The following is a 24,793-nucleotide window of genomic DNA, read 5'->3' as shown; positions in this document are numbered from 1 at the left end:
ACCAGGGATGAAGACACGATTAATCTTCCAAGATTTACCCTGAGCATTAGAATTACCCAGGTCTCTGCTGCTGGGAGGATTGGTGGAGCCTGGGGGTGTCCTTAGCTGCCGGTGAAAGTGGGACTGTCGGCTTCCCCGCAGGGCTGGGCAGCTCTGCCTTGTGAGCAGTAGCTGGGCAAGCACAAAGTGCTGCTTTTGCAGCTTCCTGCAGAGCAGATCTTTCAGCCAGCCTTGCCCCTCCCCACCTCTCCTGCAGTTAAAACTGTGGATGCTGTGCTGAGAATTGGATTTGAGGATTCTAACTCCAGTTCAAAGGAAGTACTGGGACTGTATGACAAAGGCTCTTCAGAAATCTCCCTTTACCTCAACCTACACAAGGATTCTTCCAGAGCCTTCCCTGAGCCATTCCCTTGAGGGGCCGATGGAAAGAAAATGGGCCACACACCCTCTCTGTTAGCCATGAAGCCCTGAGCTCATCTGATCATCTCTTGCTTTATCCAAATCCATGGATGGGTGTTTTCTATGGGTAATTGTCACCATACCATAAAGCCATCATCATATTACTTCCTGGTAGAGAACTGGACTTTGTCACCCCCGGAAAAGTGCCCGCCGGTTTCTCATTCATCAATCTAACAAATATTTTACCAGTTATATGCCAGGCACAGTGTGCTAGAGTTGCAGATACAAAAGAGAATAAGATGGGGAACTTTCCAACAGGAGTTGGAACAGGGCTTCCCTGGTGGTGCAGTGGCTGAGAGTCTGCCTGCTAACGCAGAGGACACGGGCTCGAGCCCTGGTCTGGGAGGATCCCACATGCCACGGAGCAACTAGGCCCATGAGCCACAACTACTGAGCCTGCGTGTCTGGAGCTTGTGCTCCGCAACAAGAGAGGCTGCGACGGTGAGAGGCCTGCGCACCGCGATGAAGAGTGGTCCCCGCTCGCTGCAACTAGAGAAAGCCCTCGCACAGAAACGAAGACCCAACAAATAAACAAACAAATAAATAAATAAATAAATAAGAGTTGGAACATCTTTCCCTCAATCTGCAAAATGAAAGGTGAGCCATAATGCACAGAACCTGAGGCCCAGCGCTGCTGACACTGGGGAGGACTCTGGGACTTCAGTTGGAAGGACTTTAAAGATAACTGAGGCCAACCCTGCATTTTGCAGCCAGAAAGCTTCCTGGTTAGTGTGGTCACCATCATGTCAATCTCTCTTTAGGTAAAGTGGTACCCACAAGTTCCACAATCAGCTTGATCAACAGTATTTAAACATTAGATCAATTCTATATGCAGTCCATGCCCACAGATCTGTGTTACTGTAAATAGCCATTTCCTCTCGAAGCAGAAATAGCCATTTAGGTAAGAGGACAGTGTTTAAAATACCAAAACCGAATGATGTACATTACACATCAGGGAAATGAAAATGAAAACCACAATGAGATAAAAATACACAGCTTCCAGAATGGCAAATGCTGAAGACTGACGACGCCACATTTTAGCAAGGGTGTGGAGCAATGGGAATTCTCATGTTCGCGAATTAATACAATTACCTTGAAAAACTATTTGGAAGTATCTGTTAAAGCCAAACACACACTTTATGACTCGGGATTCAACTTCTAAGTAATATCTCAGAGAAATGAGTGTTGATTACAGTGAAAAGCATACTCAGGAATGTTTATTTCAATTTTATTCGTAAAATCCAAGAAATGAAGAACCACCCAAACCCACCAACAGTAGAATGAATAAATAAAGTTGTGGTATGTTCATATAAAAGATTACTCAGGAAGAAAAAAGACAAGGTTACTGCTATACAGTATTCAAAATATGGATGAATCTCATAGACAAAATATTGGGCAAAATAAGCCAGACACAACAGGCACACTTTGTGATTCCACGTCTAAGAGTACGTACTGTACGACCTCGTACTGTATCATTTCGTTCAGGAAGAGGCAAAATTAATCTATTATGTTTAAAGTCAGAGTAGTACTGTCTCTAGGTAGTGAGTGGAGTTTTGTCAGTTGGGTATTATCTGGGAAGAGATAAGGAAGCTTTTTCGGGGGCTGGAAATGTTCCATGTCTTGATCTGGGTGGTGATTGCATAGACTTCCACATATTGAGCCTGTGGAAATAAACAAAGACCAGCCAGCTAGAAAAGCAAAGGGTATTTATTCAGGCTCTCACAAAAGAGTCAGCCTCTATCACTTGTGTTTTGGCAGAGACTCAAAGGCAGGCAGAGGAATGGGAAAGCTTTACGGTGGAAAAAGGGGGTGTGCCCTGATTGGAGGCTGTTGGCCTAGGGAAGCTGTAGGTGGACAAAATAGAAGCAGAGCATCCTACGTGATTGGTGTAGGGGTACCTGCTTGGTTTTCTTTTGTTGGACCTAAACTGGAATCGGGGACAAAAAGCAGGGGAGCTGTCAGTTATTAATCAAGTCCTGGCCATCTGGGGCTGAATGTTACAGAAGTAATTATGTAGCTTCCGATAACAATGTGGTTTCCTGAGAATCTGACATCAAGCAGGCTGGCTTCCTGGGCTGATTATTTTAGATAAAAGGTTGGTTTTCTGGGCTGGTTGCTGCAGGTTGGTGGTCAGAATTCTATTTTTAGATATGGTCCAGCCTTTGTCTGTTGTGTATTCAGTCTGTGAAGCCAGGCACTTAAGACTTGCGCACTTTATTGTATGTATCTCATACCTCAATAAATGATTCACACAGAGACCAGAGGATACCTACGGGCAGGCTAGCATTGAAGATGGGAAACTCACTGCTTGTTCTGAATTCTCAGAAAGAAGAGGACAGAAAGGCGGGAAGAGCTTTAGCACAGCCAGCCTAGGGACAGACAGGCGACAATGCCTCACAGGGATGGAAAGTGCAGGTCCTTGGTCGGGGGACCCTGCGTTCGAATTGAGATGCCGCCATTTGAAAACTAGATGACACCTCATGAGTCACTCAACCTGCTGAGGTCTTACTTTCCTTCTGTTAACCCAACAATAACTAGTTGTGAGAGTTAAATAAATTACATGTAAAAGAATTATTAGCCATATCAGGAGGCCTTCTAGTCGGCCAGGCCACTGACTAGGATTTTCCTAGAGGTCTTAACATTTCCTTCGGCTTGCCTCGCCATTAAAGAGATTTCCGTTTCCCTTGAGCATTTCCTTTAGAACGCTTAACTTTGTAAATCCTTTCTCTGCCCCTTTGAGATGTAAGTCTTTTTAAAAGCCTCTTGCCAGTTTTACAATCTGGGACTATCTTTCTCAAGGACCTGGAAGCCATTCTCTTGAATAATCATCAGGTAGATAGCATCCCTAGCTCCCAGTCTCTGTGCGCCAGTAGGAGCCCAACTTCTGTAGGTACCATGCTCCCAGTTGTAAAAACACACCCTGTCATAAAGATGTGAGAATTTTATTAGCAAACCAAACCCAGACAGCCTGTAAGCACCCCGCAAAGCCCTTCATGCTTTCTCACTACCGCACTCCAGTCTTTAAAAACCCCACACCCTGGGGAACTCCCTGGCGGTCCAGTGGTTAGGACTCAGCAATTTCTCCGCTGGGGCCCGGGTTCAATCCCTGGTCGAGGAAGTAAGATCCCGAAAGCTTTGTGACGTGGCCGAAAACAACAACAACAATAACAAAACCCCCCAAAACTCCACACCCCTTTGTTTCAGTGGTGTTGGTTCAGATTGAGGTTTGGCTTCTCTCCTATGGCAGTAAGCTTGTCTAAGGTTTTGCTTTCTTGCCTGTTTAATTTTGTCTGGTTCAATTTTGCTTTGACAACTGATATTTTTAAAATTTTCCTTTATTGACTTATTTTTCCAGATGGAATTCTAAATATCACTTGTGGATGTTCTGCTCCATCCAGATGATGGCTCCTCTCTATGTGCAAGAACTGCATTTTCAACGAGAACACGCAATAAAACCCTAACCCCTGCAGGTTTCTACCTCCTAAAGCGACCTGGTCACTGACTGTATAAGTTCTTTCAGATAACTTTTAGAAACTTAAAAAAGATAGAGGGAGAGAGGGAGAGAGAGAGACACAAGATTTTTGGTGCAAAACTACCAAATCAGAGCTAGATGATGATTTTATCATCCTTGTACTCCTAGGACTACAAAATTCCATAATCCCAAGAGTCTTCTAAACTGTCAGATTTACATCTCAACTACAGAAGGATGATCTGAGCTTAGTAGTTACATGAACTTCAGACACGGTTATACTAAGTTTCTTTTTTACCATTTGGTCTTTTTAAGAAAGAGTTAAGATATATTTTGAAATGGAATGTTCAAAAAGGTGTAAAAATAATGTTTTTCATACCTTATATACCCCCTTTCAGCTAAAGAATTTAAGCATTGCCAACACAATTAAAGCCCCCTCGTGTGCCCCGCTTCGTGACCTTCCCCCTCCGCCAGAGGCAGCTTGCCCGGCAGCTTCCTCATGGTAAATCCAGTGGGGCTCCATCCCCATCAGTCAAATGCAGCAGCAACTCCCAAACCTGCCATTCAAAGACCAGGCTTGACACAGGGGTTCTTAGCTTATCCGTAGTTGAGCTTTTCAAGTGGCAGTGCTGTGCTCTCTCACTACTGGGTCTAGGTGACTAGGTCACATGCTAACAGCACATAAACATCCCCTGCAGTAGAGAAAGCACCGAAGTCCTCACATACTTTTTGCCTTGCATGGGCCTTTGTGTCCCCCAGACCCCCATTCACATCCCACATTCTCCTTTCTCGCACCTTCTTTTCTAGGAAGATTTTCCAATCTTACCTTCACCTTTGGGAGCTCTTCTTCTGAGTTTCTAAAACACCCTCTATCATCACTTTTCATAGTACACTGTAATTTTTAGTTAACTTTCCTGTAGATTTTTAGTGCTTTGGGAGCAGGCGTTTTATTTTTACATCTCTGTCTCCTGATACACAGTAGATTCTGGATTCATTCATTGAATGAATGAAGCGGGCGGCACCCTCGATGCTTTGAACTATCAAGAATGATGCCCAGCAACAAGATAGACTTATTGATCTGTTTGAAGCTTCTTGTTTGGAAATAACGATCCATCAGAGGAGATTCTGTTTGCTTTCAAGAGAGTCGGTTAACCTGAGAACCACACGTACATCTTCGCATTTTCTCCTTCATACGTACTATCTTACACCCTCAGCCCCCCACACCAGTATAAGAAGAAAATAAAGAGAAAATGTTTTCCTTGCATCATTCTCCTCTCTCGCCAGCCCCACGTCCTGTCTGAAATAACTACCAATAGCAACAAGTGCAAATACTTTGTCCTGAAGATTTATGCCCATTCTCACGATAGTGTTATTTATAAGAGTGGTAAATCAAAAACACCCTGAAAGTACAATGGAGGGATAATTAAGCAAATCATGATACAGCTACACAATATCATATTATAAAATTTTTTAAGGTACAAAAACATGAGAAAATTGCTATGGTATATTGTTAAAAGAAAGAAGTAGTAGGATGCAAAATTATACAGATGGTATGATCTCTCTTAGCCAAAACAATATGCTTAGAAAAAATATGGGATAAAAATTAACCAAAATATTAACAGGGATTAATTCTGAGTGATGGAAGTATGACTGATTTATACTTCTCAGAGTTTTCTTATTTTTTGCTACCTTTATAATTTTAAAAAGCAATTTTAAAATGAAAACTAATCATGTCAAGTAAAAAAAAAAAAGTACTGTTTTCAGAGCAGAAAAGACCAGGTGCTTCTCAGGGGAAAAATGAAAGGTGTGTGCAATAAGAACAGGCACCTTCCCTGGACCTGGGGAGATCGATAGTATTACAAATTCTTCCCTCTTTCCTGTTCACTTCCGATCCTGTGGAGATACAGTCAGTAAAATAGTCTCAGCAACTTCCCGGCCCTTTCTCCAGCGAATCAAGGATTTTAAGCACCGAACATAAAATCTAAAGTGAAACCCAACGGGTAAACACTATCTTTTCATCACCTGTAAATTATCTGTCCTCCTGCCTTTTTCTCTGAAATATGCACACAGCTTGCGTCAAGAACTTTCAGAATTGCTGAAAAGAAATACCGTGCGACTCAAAGTGTGGTCTCAGTCTGGCAACCTCATGAGCTTAGGAATTTACTTGGAGGCAAACTCTCAAGTCCATCCCAGACCTAAGGAGAAGAACTTCTGGAGGTGAGGACTGCTCTGAGCTTTAAAAAACTCTCCAGGAAAATTCTTTTGCACATTGACATTGAGAAGATTTCTAAGACTGAGATGATCAAGATTCCAATTAACTTCACTTTAACTCTTAAAGAAAAAAAAGAAAGAAAAAAAGCAAGGGGTAGGACTTTATGTCCGAGGCTGATAAGTAGCGGTGTACTAATAGCAGTGAGGACGCAGGGGAAAAGCCCTAACTTATAGCATTCTGTACATTCTGATCTACCCTTGTGACCACACCGAACTTGGAGTCAGGAAGAGATGCACCCTAATGGCTTTCGAAAGCTGGGACAAACCTGGGGGTGATAACTAAGACTCATTTATTCATTTAATTCTCGCAACATTATGAGTGGAAATTTCTGTACAGCTTGAAGAACCAAATGATGTTGTCTTGTTAATGTGTCCAAGAAGGAGGAGGGCAAGGGCAAACTTATCCCACAAATCTCAGAGAAGGACTGATATTGCATCTCACAAACTGCCTAAAGCATATGAAATAGAAGTTGTAACATAATAAGCCCCATTTCGGTTTGATCTGTGATAGTGCGGGTTTGTCATTATAGTCAAAACCCAGCACCAAGTAAACCCATGAGCATTTTAAAATACTTCGCTGGTGATACAGCTTCAATTGTGCCATTTATCCAGTTGATGTCTCAACCTGTTAAACGGAAACTAAAAAGTCTCATGAAACTTCTTGTTTGAAAAGATAATCAAGAGTACCCTCGAAGAGACGCCCCCACTTGCACCTTCCAAATGATGTTCACTGCCTCCAGTATATCCATGTTGCTAGGTCAACTTCACGAGAAAAGTTTCTTTTTCAATCCAGGTATATACCTCTAAATGTATACTTTCTTTTACAAGCTAATAATGCCAAATGCGTTCTCTATTTCTAACCTGCACTATGACTTCTTTAGCAACATAAAGTATAGAGCACGGGTTAGGACACACACACCACACCGCCACCACCACCATCATCATCACTTTCTGGACCTTCAACAAGTTTTTAAACTCTCCAAGACTCAATTTTCTCCACCATAAAATAAGGTTATAAAAAAATCTACCTCAGAATTATTGCAGCATTTAAAAATATAACGTGAGGGCTTCCCTGGTGGCGCAGTGGTTGAGAGTCTGCCTGGCGATGCAGGGGACACGGGTTCGTGCCCCGGTCTGGGAAGATCCCACATGCCGCGGAGCGGCTGGGCCCATGAGCCATGGCCGCTGAGCCTGTGCGTCCGAAGCCTGTGCTCCACAACGGGAAAGACCACAGCAGTGAGAGGCCTGCGTACCCCCCAAAAAAAAAAAAAAAAAAAAAAAAAAAAAATATATATATATATATATATATATATATATAAAACATGAGAAAAATGCTTTACAATACAGAAGAGCCATTAACATTCACGGAGGCAGTTGGTAATTACAGGCTAAGTTTTATCTTCTTCAACTTCTCTCCATGTACCAAACACGGTGTACCTCAGACCAACTTTTCTATTTAATCAAAGCATCATCAGATATTTGAAACTGGGTAAAGTTTAGCTTGTTCAATATGTCTTTGCTAGTTAATGCAAAAAATATGAATACAAAGATAAACACAAATTCTATCTAACGCTTAAGAAAAAGGGCATGTCATAGACTGCTCTTCAAGAAGCAAATAAAACCATGATAAGCAATGAATCCAAAATCCTGGGCTCTAAATGAAATTGAAGCCAATCTCAATAATCCATGAACCCACCTTGTGCTCGCTCGCTCTCTATAACGATACAACTCTCACTTTGCTTAATATACATAAAACAAACTTAAGGCAGGAAAAAAGGAACTTACCCACTAAATTCTCTTTATCCCGTTTCTCTGGGGAGGATGCCCCAGGATCCATCTCATTCTTGAGAACCTTTTATACTTGACAAGTATTCATAGGTTTGGAGCCAGACCTGGGCTCCAGGCAGCACCCAGGTGTGCTTCAGAGAAGGCAGAGCAGAGAGACGGAATGAGAGTGAGAGAAGCTCCTCCTCTTCCGTGAGCACCCTTAGGAGTAGGTACCCTGGTGAAGAAAGCCTGTTAACATAAACAAAATGACCTCTTTCATGAGTTCAGGCTGCCATTGTTCATAGAGAGAACTCAAAACGACGTATATGAACTCCTGACTGTGTTGCTTCTTGTAAAACATTACTATGTAGTTTTCTATATAATTTATATTTTATAAAACACTTCTATGCAATGTGTGCAACTTGTTTATCATTACGAACTGTCCGATACACATGGCACGTATCTCCATCCTCATGTTTCAGATGAGAAAATTTCATCCAATGCATTTTACACACTGCAGTTAGTGATTTTTTGTGTGTGTGTGAGTGATCTTTTGAAGCTCAAATCTGATCATATCTCCATCCTGCTTAAAATAATCCAATGACTGCCAATTATTAACATGTAAAGATGAGAATCCTAAGTATCCTAAAGGACCTGCTAGTCTGTCTCTCCTTCCCTTTCCAGGCTCACTCACATGATACTCCCCTCACGCACTTAGCAAGAGCCCCATTGGCCTTCTGTCAATCCCACTAACCTATGTGTCTTCTGTGCCACAGGGCCTTTGCACGTTACCATATGCATAATTCTTTGGTTCATGTTTGTTTCTTCCTCTAGACCAGGGGTTGGGTAACTATAGCCTGCTGGGCAAATTTGCTCTACCACCAATTTTTGTAAATAAAACGTTATTGGAACATGGCCACGTCTGTTTGTTTCTATATTGTCTTTGGTCACTTTTGCACTAAACCTACCTATTGAGTAGTTGCTATAGAGACTGTATAGCCTGCAAAACCTAACATATTTACTATCTTTCCCTTTACAGAAAATGTTTGCTGACTCCTACACTACATTGTAACTTCCATGAGGGGAGTGGCTGGCTGGGTCTGTTATTTAACACAGCACCTGCAGCATTTAGAACAATGCAGGCACATAACTGTCATCCAACAGTCACTTGCTGAATGCATGAATAAGTAATTTATCAAAGATAACAGCTCACAAATGGCAAAGTTCTTTCTCGAATCCAGATCCCTGGGCTCCTGTCCCAGGAGTCTTTACTTCATCATATTACTCAGAAACAAGGGCAATATTGCACTCATTCCAATACCGAAAGCACCAATCTTCTAATTTTCTAACGTTCATCTTTCTCATATCAATATTCCAAATAATATTTTGTTTGTGGAAACAAACCAACACAAAACAACCTCTGATATTTCCCAGCTTATCTTTTCTAGTCTTTTCTTTTCTCCCAACCATGTATTTTCTTCTTAGCAGCTTCATCTGAAAAAACCTCCCAGATTGTGGGTTACTTTTGCCAACTACTTGATTCATAACTGCCTTCTCCACAAACTCAAATTACGGTAATAACCAGGCAGGGCTGTCATGCACAGTTGGTAATTATAAGCATTAATATGGAATATTAGAACTTGGGGAAAGGAGGCTGGGGACCAGAAACAGATCAAAACAGACCCACATGCATGCACAGAGTCAGAGACTTTCAGCTTTAGAATACTTTCCTCTGCTTTCTCCTCATACATCCTTGGTTATGGCTTGATGTGGAAATGATACTACAGGCATAGTGGTTAAGAAGTAGACTCTGGGCTCACGCTGCCTGGATTTAAAGAAATCCTGGCTCTACCGTGAACTAGCTGTGTGACACTGGGTAACTTAACCCCTTCATGTTTCATTTTTTTCTTTTCATCTGTAAAATGGGCATGCTGGTGGTCTTTACCAGAGTTGTCTGTGTGACAAATATGTGAAACAGTGCATGTAAAATACTCAGAATAGGGACTTCCCTGGCGGTCCAGTGGTTAAGACTCCACAGTTCTACTGCAGGGGGCACGGATTCAACCCCTGGTTGGGGAGCTAAGATCCCACATGCCACCCGGCACCGCCAAAAAAAAAATACTCAGAATAATGACTGGCATTAATACATCATAACTATTATTCCCATGAATGGGAGCTGAGCTGTATTTCTCAGGACTCAGCTGTCTTCTTTCTAAAAATGGGAATGCTGGGTTAATTTTCACAATATCGTCTTTTCCCCTTGTTTCAGCTGAGTAGAAGATTGCTTAGTGATTGGATGTGTTCAAACATTCATCACGTCCCTTCTCTCCCTTGTTTAATGCTTCTCCAGTTTGCTGCAAATTTGAAAACTCGAGGTCCGTTCCTGGTTCTGTACTGTCAATCCATAGGCTCCACTGTTTCCCCCTGGCCTCTGCTTGATCACCATGTCACCTTCACTTTGGGACTAACCTCTAATGGAAAGAGCAACATGAAAACTTCCTGTTTCCATCATTTCTTGAGAATAGATCATAGACAGTCTTTCCCTGGAACAGGAAGCTGCTTTCCCTCCGAATCAGATGACCCTCCAAAGTCATGAAAACAACATGTTTTGGAAGTGCCGATTTAGTTAATTTCTAAATCCATTTCCCCTTAATATTGGCTAGATACCACTTACGCCAGCACCACCAGTCACTGAGGTGCAAGGTTCAAAACAACACTACCAATAATTGTTCCCTGGTGGTGGCTGGAAAGTCTCCAGAGCACTTACAACAAACACATCCCCTTGGAAGATGACTTAACAACTGTTTTTCTTCTTCCTGCAAAATGTTCCAAATATCTCAGCCTAGAAAGCAAGAATGATTTCAACAACTAAGGAACATCTAGGACAAGCTGAGTCCCTCGCCAGGAGCCTCAGGAAACGAATGAAACATAAACCCATTTGCAATGTTTCCTCTTCCTTTGCTAATGATATTAAACCATACATGGGCCAGTTAATGGAATTTTCTCCCCTTTGTCAAGGGGGAGTGGGAGGTAGGGATAAATCAGATTGAGAATTGCCAGAATGCACTTCTGATGAAGATTTTTCTGTGTGTTTCTAAACCTTCATTCTGTCAGTTCCTCAACTAGGCAAAGTCCTGAAATGAGAACAGCTATTTTTTTTAATTTAAATTTTTTTAATTTTTAAAGGTTACTTTCCATTTACAGTTATTTCAAAATATTGGCAATATTCCCAGAGTAGGACAGCTATGTTTTTAAAAGCCTTAATTCTGTTCCTACTCTTTTGACAGGCAGGATGCCATCCCCGAAGATGTACATTTTATTTTCCCTGAACGTTCATCTTCGAGCACAAAGGGATCTTGAAACCATCCACTCTAGCCACAGGCCTCTCTCCTTTTCGAAGCTTCTGGTTTCAGGAACACTCTTCCGCCAGATGCACCCACCACCATCTCTTAAGATGCACGCATCTGCTCCAAGACTTTTGATGGTCCCTTAGGAAAATGTTCCTTGTTCTTTAAATGATGAAGCTCTCTGATTTCATTAACTTTTCATCAATATACATCATCCATTCTGTCTTATTCATTCTCATTCATCGAATTCTTTTTTTTTTTTTTTTTGCGGTATGCGGGCCTCTCACTGTTGTGGCCTCTCCCGTTGCGGAGCACAGGCTCCGGACGCGCAGGCTCCACGGCACGTGGGATCCTCCCGGACCGGGGCATGAACCCGTATCCCCTACGTCGGTAGGCGGACTCTCAACCACTGCGCCACCAGGGAAGCCCAACACTGATTACTTTTAACTCTTACCATAAACTTTATTGAGCATAAATTAAATTTTAAATTTAAATTGAAAACTTATCATAATGCCCCTCCTGAGTACTAGGACCTTGGGGAGATGTTAATTTTGATCATTCTCCCCAACTTACCTGCTGATATTGGCCAATACTTCATCTTTTAGCTGAACCAAATTAGACATTGTTTACTACTATTGTGTCACCTTTAAAAACAACAAAGCCTCATTAAATCTGACGTGGTGTAAAGTCTTTTCTAAAATTCGGTGACAGTAACTATATTTTATAAATGCAGACTAGACCCATCTAGCAAATCAAGTGGTGAAGCTTAAAATTAAGGTTAATCAATTATATGAATTGACTGTGTTTCCAAATTCTATGAAGACTACAGGCCTTTATGGAAAGAGGCCAGAGAGGTCCACTTCTATTGCCTTTTCATAATGGCAGTTCTCGCTGTCTGCATATTGGAATCTCTGCAGTAACAATACAGTTTACTATCTCCAATCCAACCTGCATGCTGCAGCCTGATGTTTGCAAAGTGCTTTCTAATAAATTTCCAAGCTGTTGACCACAGAGCAAACGCCCTGCCCCTCAGCATGGCTTTCAAGGTCATTGGCCATGAGGTCCCTCCCTTGCTTTTTAGATTCATTCAAACTACAAACCTCATTCAACTCTATCCAGTTGTATGATTATCTTACTTCAATAGTCTGTCACCCTTTGGGCCTTTATAAAGTATGTTCATTCTTATTCACCCTTTAAGACTTGAACGTCACTGAGAAATCTTTCTAGATTCCCTCAGGCAGTAAGGTCATCCCCCTCCCATGTATGTTCACAGCACTTGGTAGTACAAGTGGCCTGGTATTGGTGGTAAATGCTTGGTTCAAATTTACCCTTTACTCACTGTGACTTACATCTTGGCTTCTTTATCTGGTTGGTTAGGTTGCTGGTCCTTATCTCATAGGGTGTGAGACACATAAAACCAGGCCCCAGTAATGACTGCAAGTGCTCCAAAAATGCTCTCTTCATTTTTCAGTGCTGAATATGTGGAAGATGCCAGGAATACATCTACAGGACGAGCAGGATGTCATTCCTTTGCTATGATGAGAAGGGGCTTATAGAACAGTAGAAATAAACCTTGTAGTAGCAGCACCATAGAAAGATTACTCATTCAGTAACTTTTTTCTAAATGAACGGTCAACATATATAAGCAATGTATGTACAATATATGATATAATCTTTAAAATGTTTTATGAATGTAGACTAAAAAAGAACAAATGACAACTTCTAAGAAGTGGCATAAAATTAACTATGAGGTTATATTCTGTGTTCAAAGATAATTAAAGGCATAAACAGTCTGTGTCAAGTGTTGGTTATAATATAAGTTTCACGTGAGATATTATTTAAAGGAATGAGCATCAGTAGTAGATACTGACTTTCAACTAAATTCAGACAAAAATGTTCTATATATTAGCTCCAGCACAAAAACTTAAAACACTTACCCAAGCATTGAATAAAACACGTAAAGTATGTCGTATCCATAAGGTTTATTTTAAAAAATTGTTAAAAACTAACCATACAGGAATATTAATATACTTAAAAAGTTTTTTCCCCAGGTTGAAGGAAAATACATTAGCAACATCTTCTAGACACCATCTTTATAAAAGTAAAACTTCTAGATGATGAAATGTACTACAGTAGATTCTATGGTTTATACTTTTAATCACAGGGTTGGAAATCATTCTCCCTACTGCCCTGTCCCCCAAATGTGGCAGCTGTTACCCTTAGACATTCAATCGTGTTAAACTAGCACAGAACCTTAAATAGAATACACACTGCATATTTACTAACAGAGCAAGTCTTTCTATCTGTTGTCACATAATTATTCTAGGTAAGCATGTGATTCTAAGTACAAATAGAAATACTACATCCCATGATTGTAAACATTCACCAAGAGCTTCCAGAGTACAATGAGTAATAGAGGTGGCCCAAGGGTCAGTCAAATGTTCCTCACTCATTTGGATACTGCTGAGATTAAGAAATAAGTTTTGAAGGCAAATTATCACAAGCCTTACTTGTATTTCTGTAAGAAAGTAGTTCTGGATATATATGTTTTTAGTTGAAAACACCTGAAAGTCATTCTAAAGACTATATTAAGCACCGTTTTCACTTACCTGAAATACACTGAGTTAAATTCAGCAGTACACATATGATCATTAATGTCAGAAGTTAAAAATAACGGTGGGTCTCAAGTTCCCTTTTGTGGATACACATGGAGTACGGATACGGAGTTCCAGTGATGCTAATAGGAAGCACTCTTGCATACCAAGGGTAGTAACTCCCCCAAGGCCACATGCAACCTGTTAAGTCTGAGGCACGACTATTACTTCTGTCAGTGGATGCTGTACAAGCAGATTTAAGGCTGTATTCGGCTATAAAGAGTTCAACCTCTTTAGTATTCTTCTTACATAGATCATATACATGATTCAAAATTTCATAGGGTGGGAGGTGAAAAGTCCCCAAATACTTTTTTGTTTGTTTGTTTTTGCGGTACGTGGGCCTCTCACTGTTGTGGCCTCTCCCGTTGCGGAGCACAGGCTCCGGACACGCAGGCTCAGCGGCCATGGCTCACCGGCCCAGCCGCTCCGCGGCATGTGGGATCTTCCCAGACCGGGGCACGAACCCGTGTCCCCTGCATCGGCAGGCGGACTCTCAACCACTGCGCCACCAGGGAAGCCCCCCAAATACTTTTAAAAATACTATTCTCCATACAATTTATTGTCAGCATATTTACATAGGGGAATGTCCATACTTAAAACCATTTTTAAAAAATGTAACCACGTTTTTTAAGCTCTTATCCCAATTTCCCCAGGATTATCCTCATCCTCATTTCCTGACTTTTGGCCAACTGCGCATTTGTCCAATTGTTCACTGCAGTCCTCAGGCGATTCTGATGTTGCCCTGGAGGAGAATATGCATTTAAATGTATTCACTGCCACCCACTCTGGGACAGGCCTGGTTGCAAAGAAAACGGTGTTCCTGGTGTTGAAGGATAACTAGGAAACCCATCCGGCTGAGCTGGGTAGCTTTCCAGAGCTGAAGCTGAGTGGACCTGGTGGACAGATGAACACACAGGTTAGCAGAGTTCTAAATTCAACCAGGCCTGTACTTGCTTTGGCCTGTCCCACACTACAGATATTTAAACCAGGAAAGAAAGAAAAAATGTTGGGGCAAGGGAAGTCTGTTCAGTCTCCTGAAATTTGTAAGAAACGTTCAAACTTCTTCAGATGTAGAGGCGCGTAGAAATGTCTTTAAAATGTTTAATATCCTTTAAAAAAAATCAGCAGGTTTTCTAGAGAAAATTCGCCTTAATGGTCCATTATTTTAGCTTAAACTGTAGAAGACCAGCTAAAATTTCACTGCCACATCTAAAGATTCCATCTGTAAAATCTCCAAACTGAGATTTAAAAGTCTGTAAGCAGGAAAAACAATTCTTACAGATGAAGATATTCTACCACCTTTGTTACCCTTCTGAAAGAAAACAAGAATAATTTGCAGATTCTGGGAGAATTAATCATCCAATCTCCAGATGTTCTGCTAAGAGCCATTTTTTTGGCCAGTGCCGAAATATCACTATTTATCTGTATTGCAAGGTTATCACTACAGAAGCTACGTTACACGTTACCGTTCTATTTCCACCAGGCATTGCCTACTTACCTGCTGTAACAATGCTGACTGTGCGGCTGCATTATGCTGTAATTCCTGCAAGGATGATTGTGAAGGATTCTGGGAAAACCCGGGGATACCGGGGAGGGACAAGAGGCCTGGAAAAACAGAACTGCCTGCAGCTTGAAGTCCAGATGATAAGCTAAAACGATAGAAGAACAGGCCAAAACGCAAATAAGGGGACTTCCCTGGTGGCACAGTGGTTAAGAATCCACCTGCCAATGCAGGGGACACGGGTTCAAGCCCTGGTCCAGGATGATCCCACACGCCTCAGAGCAACTAAGCCCGCGAGCAACAGCTGCTGGGCCTGCACTCTAGAGCCCGCGAGCCACAACTACTGGAGCCTGTGCGCCTAGAGCCCGTGCTCCTCAACGAGAGAAGCCACCGCAATCAGAAGCCCGCGCACCGCAAGGAAGAGCAGCCCCCCCTCGCCAGAATTAGAGAAAGCCCGCGTGTAGCAACAAAGACCCAATACAGTCAAATAAATAAATAAATAAATTTAAGAAAAAATGCAGATAAGACATAAAAGCTAGTGCTTCTATATTTGTCAAATACTATCTTAAAATGTTTAAAAAAAAAACCTGTTCCCTGTTGGAACCATAAAAGTCAGCCACTCACTGATATAAAACTTTCCGTTATAAAGTGTATTATTCTGAATTCAGTGAGTTTATGCTTGCTGTTTTAAAATCAAGATAAATTACCAAATACAAATCCTAAAATTATCTGAGCAGGCATTGTTATTTTATATATTTATCTTAACATAAAACATTTTTCGAGCACCTAAGTGCCGACCCAGAAAAACAGAATTTCGCACCACCAAACAACTGGATGCCGATTTTCATCTGAATGACTTCAAAACAAGAGCATGAACGAGTTAGGTGAAGGATGCTTTCCCCCCCCAGACCATCCACCTACCCGGCTTGCGCAACCAGAGCGGAGTTGAAACTGGAACTAAAGGCGGAGGCGAACCCGGGGAGGACGGGAGCGGGCGACGGGGCGGTGGCGGCGCCGGTGGCGGGCGGCTGCAGCCCCGGGAAAGAGGGCAGCGCGGGGGGCGCGCCAGAGACGGAGAAGCCGGGATAGGAGGGAGCCGAGGCCGGCAGAGGTCCCTGCGTCACGGAGAAGAGCGAGGGCACGGCGGCGGGCACGCTGAGTGGGAAGGCCGCCGCCGAGGCGGGCACCGAGGGGCCGGGGGCGCAGGTGGGGGCGGACGAGGCGGGGGCGCCGAGGGGCGGGTGCGCAGCCTGGGCGAAGCCGCTGCTCAGCGAAGTGAAAGGGGGCAAGGCGCTGAAGACGGGGGCGATGGGCGCGGAGGAGCCGTGCGCAGGCAGTGGGAGAGAAGGCAGGGGGCTCGAGCCGCTCGGGGTCACGCTCAGGCCCGGGAGGCCCGGCAGCGCAGGGGCGAGGCAGGACGGTAAACTGACGGGCACCGAGGCCGCCGTGTACGCCCGCCCCAGCGCCCCTGGCAGGCCCAGCGTGCCCGGAGCGGGGGTGGGGGGCGGCGGGGGCGCCGGGCCCCTGAAGGCAGAAGGAGTAGGGCTCGCGGGCTCGGTCTTGATCACCACGGGCAGGCTGGTGGCGGCGGGCGTCGACGAACCGTGCGCGTCTGCGTGACTCGCGAGCGGGCCGTGCAGCAGGGTGGCCGAGGAGCCGCAGCCGACGGGCCCCGAGGAGGCAGCGGCGGCGGGCGCAGGCAGAGCCGGGGGCGTGGAAGCCACGTTGGCCGCCGGCGAGGGCAGGCCCGGAAACAGGGCCAGTCCCGGCGTGGAGGCCCGCTGCGGGCCGTAGCCCTTGTTAAGGGCGGCCGCCGCAGAGTCGGAGCTCTGGTTAGTGAGGGAGGCGAGGGAAGCCAGCCCACTAGTAACGGCGCAGGGTAACGTGGAAGAGTTGATGAGGTTGGTATCATTTGATGTCAGAAAGCCTTTTAAAGCAGACAGAAGGGGATTATTTACACCCAGTGGACAGGCAACAGTGGGAGCAGAACCGCAGGCGATTACAGAAGGAGTCGGGTTGGACACACCTTGGGAGGTCGGTGTTAAGGTCAAGGGGAGACCAGCAAAAACCGATGCCAGTGAGGAGGAATCGAGGTTGTTGGTAGAAGCGGCAGTAGAGGTGGCGGCAAAGGGGAGGCTAGTGAAAGGGGCAGAAGTAGAAGCAAATGTTTCACTGGAAACAGGGGTGGCCCGAGGTGTAGATGCGGCCTGAGGTGCTGGGGTAGGGGTGGCAGAAGGACCTGGCAGTGGAACGTGGCCAGAAAAAACAGAAGGAACGGGAGCAGATGTGGTGCTGTGAACAGAAGTCACCGGTGCAGCCAGCAAGGAAAGGGTTCTGATAACTGTTGGATTGGGTGTCGTCGGCTGAGGTGCATGAACAGCTGAGACCTGCCCCGGGAGCACAGGAAGGACAGTGTTCAGTAGGTTCATCCCAGGGAGGGCGGCAGTGGCCGATGCCGATGGATGATTTACTGCCTTGACCGGGGAAGCAGCAGGAACAGGAGTTGCCGCAGGTGTTGAAGGGTTAGAGCCACGAGGAGAAAAGAGCTGACTTGCTGGGGCAGAAAACGCTGTGGCGGGAGAAAGAGAGGCAAGATTTTACCATCACGCTGAAATGTCAACTTTTAACTCAAAAGAAATGAATGAAAATTTTTGTAATATTTAACAAATGTCAGAGAAAATCAATGACAGGTATACTAGGCTATTGCAATGTCTACATTGCTGGATTCCATCACCCTGATTTTCACCAGGGAGCCTCAGTTAGATCCAGCTGAGTTCTAGACTCTGCTCAGAATAGCCTTCCAATTCACAGTGAGGAAGCCTTGACAAGTGAGCAAATAAACTTTCCTTTCAGTTTCCCATTTTTTTCTTTAAAAAATTCAAAGAATTTACTTTAATTGTGATTAGCGTTGGTGTACTTTTAATTCTCTCAAACCACTTGTCTAGAGTAATAATACAAGTCATTTCCCCTCTTAAGAGCTTTCAGGACATCATTTCATCATTTTTAGAGGCATACAAGGCCATCTAGGATTCAGGCCATCTCTCCAGTATGCCTGGTTGCCACTCTGTGAGTTGAATTTAATATTCCAGATGATCAATCTATCCAGTTTTTCCCCCAAGCATTCTCTCATATTGACTCCTCTACATATCTTAACCTCTAACTTTACTTGGCTGGTCCTAGGAGCCCCTTTAGCAGCAAAGGCCTTGACTAATTCATCTTTGAGTCTTCATGCCTAGCCCAGCGCATGACATCTGTGTGTTATTTAATAAGTGTTTGCTGCACTAGATATATCATGATTACTTCAACTACAGTCCTCAAACCCACCCAAAGACTTATTCTCAAGACTTCTAGAGTTTGCTACAATACTTTCATTCCGATAAACTCTACAAATCATACAAGCATTTTGGGGATGATCTGGGTTTCCTCCCTGAATCAGTTTAATGAAAGCGTTGGCCTCTGATGATCTTGCTGGTGCCAAATGGAATGCTATACTGCTATACTCACATCAGAGTCTGTTCAGCTGTAAACAGAATATTCCTTTTGCAGGGATAATCAACTGAAAGACATTTTCACGGACTAAGACTTAAATTTTTAAATCTATGCAAAATAAAGACTCTGGACATAAGGAAGCTCACATGGTCAATGAAGTAGTGCACTGTGTTAATCGTGGGTGGAGAAGGGACCATAGGAAAAGAACAGAGGAAACCCACCTCTACATAATTCATTTGTACTAAGTGATGGCCAAAGGGTGCCGCCTTGGGCTCAACAAATTTTACAGCTGTTTTAGAAAATAAATACGATAGGAGAATTGACAAATAGTAATATATAAATATATAAACGTCAAACTCAAAAGATCTGTAGTTCATACCACAGTCATGTCATAAGCAGTTAATTTAGTATCAAGAAAGATTGCTATCAATTTAAATTTAGAGTATATATGAAAATGGACTTGTATCTTTGTTTGTATTCAATTTGTTTTACAAGAATTAGAAGCACAAGGAATATATGCCCAGTTTTGTGTGTGTAAATAATGTATCAAAAAATTATTTAGGTTAACATTGGTTGGGAAACATTCGGTTGGGAAACATTTGAGAATTCACTGTCTTATTTAACTTCATGCTGAGGACCATGTAGTTAATGACAGATGGCAAGGTAAAACCAAGCTGTCCCACAGTGTTCTTTATAGCGGCCTCTGTTGGAGATCTTTTCATATAATAACACAAAAGCGATGTACTATTAATCACAGTGCCTGCAGTTACAATGAAACACAACAAAAATGAATTCCTCAAAACCATACCAGGAGAAATATCACTTTCCTGTCATCTAATTTGGTTGTTAACCATAAAACACTATGTGTTAGGTCCTGTGCTAAGTACTTACACCTGTCATTTCATCTGTCCTCACGTAACCCCCACCCCCCGAGATAGGCACTAACACCCCCATTTTATAGATGGGCAACCTCAGCCTTGATGTGATTAAGCAACCTGTTAAAAGATCACGCAGCTATTAAGTGGTGTTCAAAGGATATAAAGTTTGTTATGCAAGATGCATAAGTTCTAGAGATCAGCTATACAACATTGTGCCTACAGTTAACAATACTGTATTATGTACATAACAATTTGTTAAGAGGGCAGATCTCATTAAGTGAGACCTTATCACAGTAACGATGACGATGACAATGATGATAAAAAGGTCATGCAGCTATGAAGTGGTAGAACCAAGATTTGAACCCAGGTCTATGAGACCCTTGCACTTAAGCATTATACTAGTTGGTATTTATTTTTGTTTCTTAATATGGTTCAAAAAGGAAAAAAGAAATCTTAATCATGCTAATGTAACAGCAAAGGAAAACAAAGTGTGTTATTCCTAACAAAGGAATGACAAAGGAATAACTTATGACACTTAATCTGCTGCTTCTCCTCAGAAACAAATCTTTTTTTTTTCTTTTTTTTTTCCCGGTACGCGGGCCTCTCACTGTTGTGGCCTCTCCCGTTGCGGAGCACAGGCTCCGGACGTGCAGGCTCAGCAGCCATGGCTCAGGGGCCCAGCCGCTCCGCGGCATGTGGGATCTTCCCGGACCGGGGCAAGAACCCGCGTCCCCTGCATCGGCAGGCGGACTCTCAACCACTGCGCCACCAGGGAAGCCCAGAAACAAATCTTCTAATGAAGCTGAGCATAAAGGCTGAAGTTTCCTTAATCTCTTTTTCATAGAAGCTACATAAGCTGCTCAAGGTTACAAAGCTGGGTGGTGCCAGAGCCAGGACCAAAAACTATATGTCCTGACATCTCAGTGTCCTTGCCACCCTGCTATGCTACCTCCTTAGAATCTACCAGCTAAAAAGCACTGTTTCGGCACATTCTTAGGGAATGGAATTCTCCCACCGAGACTCCTAACCATGCACCATAACGATTAGATTCATGTGCTAATTTGCTACACAGGAACTGGTCCAGGTTTTGTCTCACAGCAGAAAGCACCTCTTTCCTGACCACGCGTATCTTCTACTAGGGGGAGAATAAACTGATACAGTGCTGCTGCCACCTGCAGGCACCAGGGGCCACGTCTCACCTTCCTCTTCCAATTCCACTTTCTGCTCTGGTGCCCTGTCTTCTTTCCTTAAATTAAATTATTTCTTCTTTTCTTATATTAAATTACACTACCCCAAATACTTATTGAAATAATCAAGTCTAAAAGGTATATCTGACATAACATTTGTCAAAAAGGGTTTTTATGAAAAAGAAATTGTTTATATAAAAAATGAGGCTTCAAATATCACATAATATAAAGTGAATGCAGATATAATGCCACCTAGCACTTTGATTGCTTGAAAGTTTTACAAACAGGATACAAAGGCATATGGTTATTTTTAAATCCAGTGAGTATGTGCATTTCATGTTGTATGTATAAAATGTACTGCTATTAGCCACTTTCAGCAAGTATCAATTAGTTAAAATTTTTAACCAGGAACTTTCCCTAAAGCATAAAGATTACAAATACACTCAACTCAAACTGATCTCAGTGAATAACAGAGCAGGCAGCCAGGACAGACATCAGTTATCTCTGGATCAAATTTGGTACTTACCTGGATTCTGTGTAGGTTTTGACTGATTGGAAAGGTCTTCATTCTCTATATGAAAATAAATAAATAAATAAAAGTTGATTTCAAGCTTTAAACAAATTATTCACCATCATAATAATCAGAGACTGGGGTCAAAAAAAGAAAAATCCAGGATATGTATGTATACTGTGTTAGGAAAACAACATATGCCTATAGAAAAAGAAAGAAAATGAACAAAAATCATAGTAACTGTATGAAGGTTGCTAGGATGATGAGCAACTGATTCCCACCATTTCTCCTTATCTTAGCAGGCTTTAAGCAAACACTGTTACTTTACAGATATATTCAAGAAAACTTTGGGGAAAGATGATGGCCTGAGTGTGCCATCTAGGAGAAGGTGCAGCAAGAGGGCAGTGACGAACCACTGTCACTGGCTAGGCCGACAGTCACTGCTGGGCACCAGTGCCTACAACAGGGAGGAGGCCTGCAAGTGGAAGGTGGATGCTGAGGGCAGAATCTACTGCCGTCTGAGGAGCCCGAATCACGAGCCATGTGGATCACAAAGCAAACTGAAGGAAAGTGGCTCTGCCTACCTGCTGTACTCAGCTCTGGAAAAGACCCTACGCTAGGAGGTGTCAGGGAGAACTACCCTAGTTGAGGCTGGCTTGAATCCTGTGAGACCGAAAACCTAAAGCACACTCCTCCCCACTCCCACGGGAAAGGACCTGTCTAACCAAACAGGTCAAAGATGCCAATGGAAAAAAATGACCTCGCATGGCTTGACAATAACTGCCCAAGAAACCAACAGTGTGACAGGCATAAGGTGCAAAGGGAACCCCCAAGCCCTGACATGGTGAGCAAAAATGATCACAGCTTGTATAAGGGACTTAGTATAAATAAACGACTGAACAGATGGTGTCTATCAACGGAGAGTCCATGAAAGAAAGAAAAAGAACTTTAAAATCCTGTAATGCAGATTAAGAACATATATATATAAAATACTGCAAGAAAAAACTGCAAGCAGAGATGAAGACTTTAGATATAAAAATCTAACTCCAAATTAATAAATGCAAAGAATGATGAAGATTAGAAATAACATTGCTGAAAGCTAAATTACTTAGTTGAAAATAAACAAAAATTCCATTTAAAATGGCAAAAATACAAAAAAAAGTATCATAAATGAATAGCTGAGAGACTTAAAATAAATACAGTGCAAAAGAAGAGTATTAGGAGAAAAAAAAGAACAGATGAAGAAGCATTAATTAAAGAAATATAAGAACAAAATTTTCCTAAGCTTTAAAGACTTGAGTTTTCATATCCACAGGGCTTAAAGAGTTCCAGGAAAGATCAACGATAAGATCCACACCTAGGTATCCTGGCAAAATATCTGAACTCCAAGATTAAAGACATTTATGAACTCTGAAGATAAGGAATATTTTCTTTGTAAGCTTATAGAAAGAGACTACAGTTCTAATAAAGAAAAGAAAACGGGAATTGGGTTTCTCATCTACAACCCTACACATGCACCCTTTTTGAAAAAGCTACTTAGAGAAATTTTCTACTAGATGAAAATTAGAATGAGTATATGAGGACAGGGCATCATAGGAGAAACAGTTAAGAAGCCATGAGTTCAGAGGCACAGAAAGAAAAATGTATAGTAGTCCATCAAAATACACAAATTGATGAAAAAGGAGAGGGAGTAAGGAAGCCAATCGTGGAACGTAGGACAGCTGTTTTTAATTTCTGTACACTGACAACCATTAAGAATATGAAGGCAGTCACTAGTGATATTAAAGACAGAAATTCTAAGCTTGGGTAGGGGCAAGGAAACAAAAGTTGTTAAAAAATTAAAAAGCAATTTAATCCAAGTAAACAAAAATAAAGAAAATTAAAACTAGGAAAAAAGAATAATGATGAGTACAAAATTAAAATGGAAGGCCTAAGAACAAACATGTAATTTTTATGATTATCAGAAATTCCTATTAAGTCTCTTCCCCACTGGTTTAAAAACTCAGATTCCAGCTATATATAATTTACAAAACAACTAAACAAAGCCAAATGAACAAAACCCTAAAAAAAAGAAATTTGAAAATATACAGGCAAAACACTTTTGAAAAATGAAAACGAAAAGGAGGACCCAATAAGGGTCCCAATAAGGCCAGAGGGAAAGAAGTTATAGTAAAGTGTAAGTCAGCTGACATTTTATATCCAGAAAATTCAAGAGACTTTCCAGAAAAAAAAAGTATAATAGGGAATCAGTAGTAAGTACCTAGAAATGAAATATCCATTTATAACTGTAACAAAAACAAACAAAAACAAACCCTCTAAAATCCCGAGACACAAACCTAAGGCAAAGAAGCTGTATGAAGAAAACAAAATCTTCTTGAAAGAAGCAGAAATTAACACAACATTGTAAATCAACTATAACTCAATTAAAAAGCAAAAACAAAAAAAACTTCTTACAAGGCCTGGGGGAAAAACACTACCATTTGACAGGATTTAAAGCCATACATATGATTGAATGGTAAAACTTAATATCGTAAAAATGTCAATTATCCCCAGATTACTATGTAACTATAAATTCAACTCTTTTTTTTTTTTTTTTTTTTTTTTTTGCGGTACGCGGGCCTTTCACTGTTGTGGCCTCTCCTGTTGTGGAGCACAGGCTCCGGATGCGCAGGCTCAGCGGCCATGGCTCACGGGCCCAGCCGCTCTGCGGCATGTGGGATCTTCCCAGACCGGCGCACGAACCTGCGTCCCCTGCATCGGCAGGCGGACTCCCAACCACTGTGCCACCAGGGAAGCCCTCAACTCTTTTTAACTGCATAAAATGACCTTAAAGTTCAGATGGAAGAACCAATTTCCAAAAATGGATAAGAAAAGTATGAAAATATAGTGAGAGAAAGCTAGCCTTATCAGATGTTAGAATATACTATAAATCTGCTAATCAAAACAATATGGTATCATCACAACATAAAGTCACTAGATTGGAACAGAATAAAGAACCCAAACAGGGCTTCCCTGGTGGCGCAGCGGTTGAGAGTCCGCCTGCCGATGCAGGGGGCACGGGTTCGTGTCCCGGTCCGGGAGGATCCCACATGCCGCGGAGCGGCTGGGCCCGTGAGCCATGGCCGCTGAGCCTGCGCATCCGGAGCCTGTGCTCCGCAACGGGAGAGGCCACAGCAGTGAGAGGCCCACGTACTGCAAAAAAAACAAAACAACCCAGAACAGAGCCATGTGTGTAAATGAAAACTTAAGATAAATGTATT

The 24,793-nt window shown here is 42.5% G+C and overlaps 2 protein-coding genes across 2 annotated transcripts in view; both read right to left on the bottom strand.

Moving 5' to 3' along the window:
• STOML3 (stomatin like 3) overlaps positions 1-8,115 on the bottom strand; it is a 28,318-nt gene extending 20,203 nt beyond the window's left edge. Inside the window, 1 exon segment of the mRNA XM_089899658.1 lies at positions 7,985-8,115. Within this exon segment, the coding sequence (XP_089755784.1) occupies positions 7,985-8,036 (52 nt within the window). The 5' untranslated portion in view covers positions 8,037-8,115.
• Positions 8,116-13,280: 5,165 nt separating this feature from the next.
• Positions 13,281-24,793, bottom strand: part of PROSER1 (proline and serine rich 1) — a 28,604-nt gene continuing 17,091 nt past the window's right edge. Inside the window, exons 10-13 of the mRNA XM_022574709.3 lie at positions 21,549-21,593; positions 16,390-18,037; positions 15,466-15,616; positions 13,281-14,860 (exon numbers count right to left, since the gene is read on the bottom strand). Coding sequence (XP_022430417.2) covers positions 14,738-14,860; positions 15,466-15,616; positions 16,390-18,037; positions 21,549-21,593 — 1,967 coding nt within the window. The 3' untranslated portion in view covers positions 13,281-14,737. The remainder of the gene's footprint in view (positions 14,861-15,465; positions 15,617-16,389; positions 18,038-21,548; positions 21,594-24,793) is intronic.

Source organism: Delphinapterus leucas, chromosome 18 (assembly GCF_059928025.1).
Source record: "Delphinapterus leucas isolate spDelLeu-1000000601 "Yukka" chromosome 18, BTC_Dleu_Yukka2, whole genome shotgun sequence".
NCBI lineage: Eukaryota > Metazoa > Chordata > Mammalia > Artiodactyla > Monodontidae > Delphinapterus > Delphinapterus leucas.
This window is presented reverse-complemented; position numbering and strand designations above follow the sequence as displayed.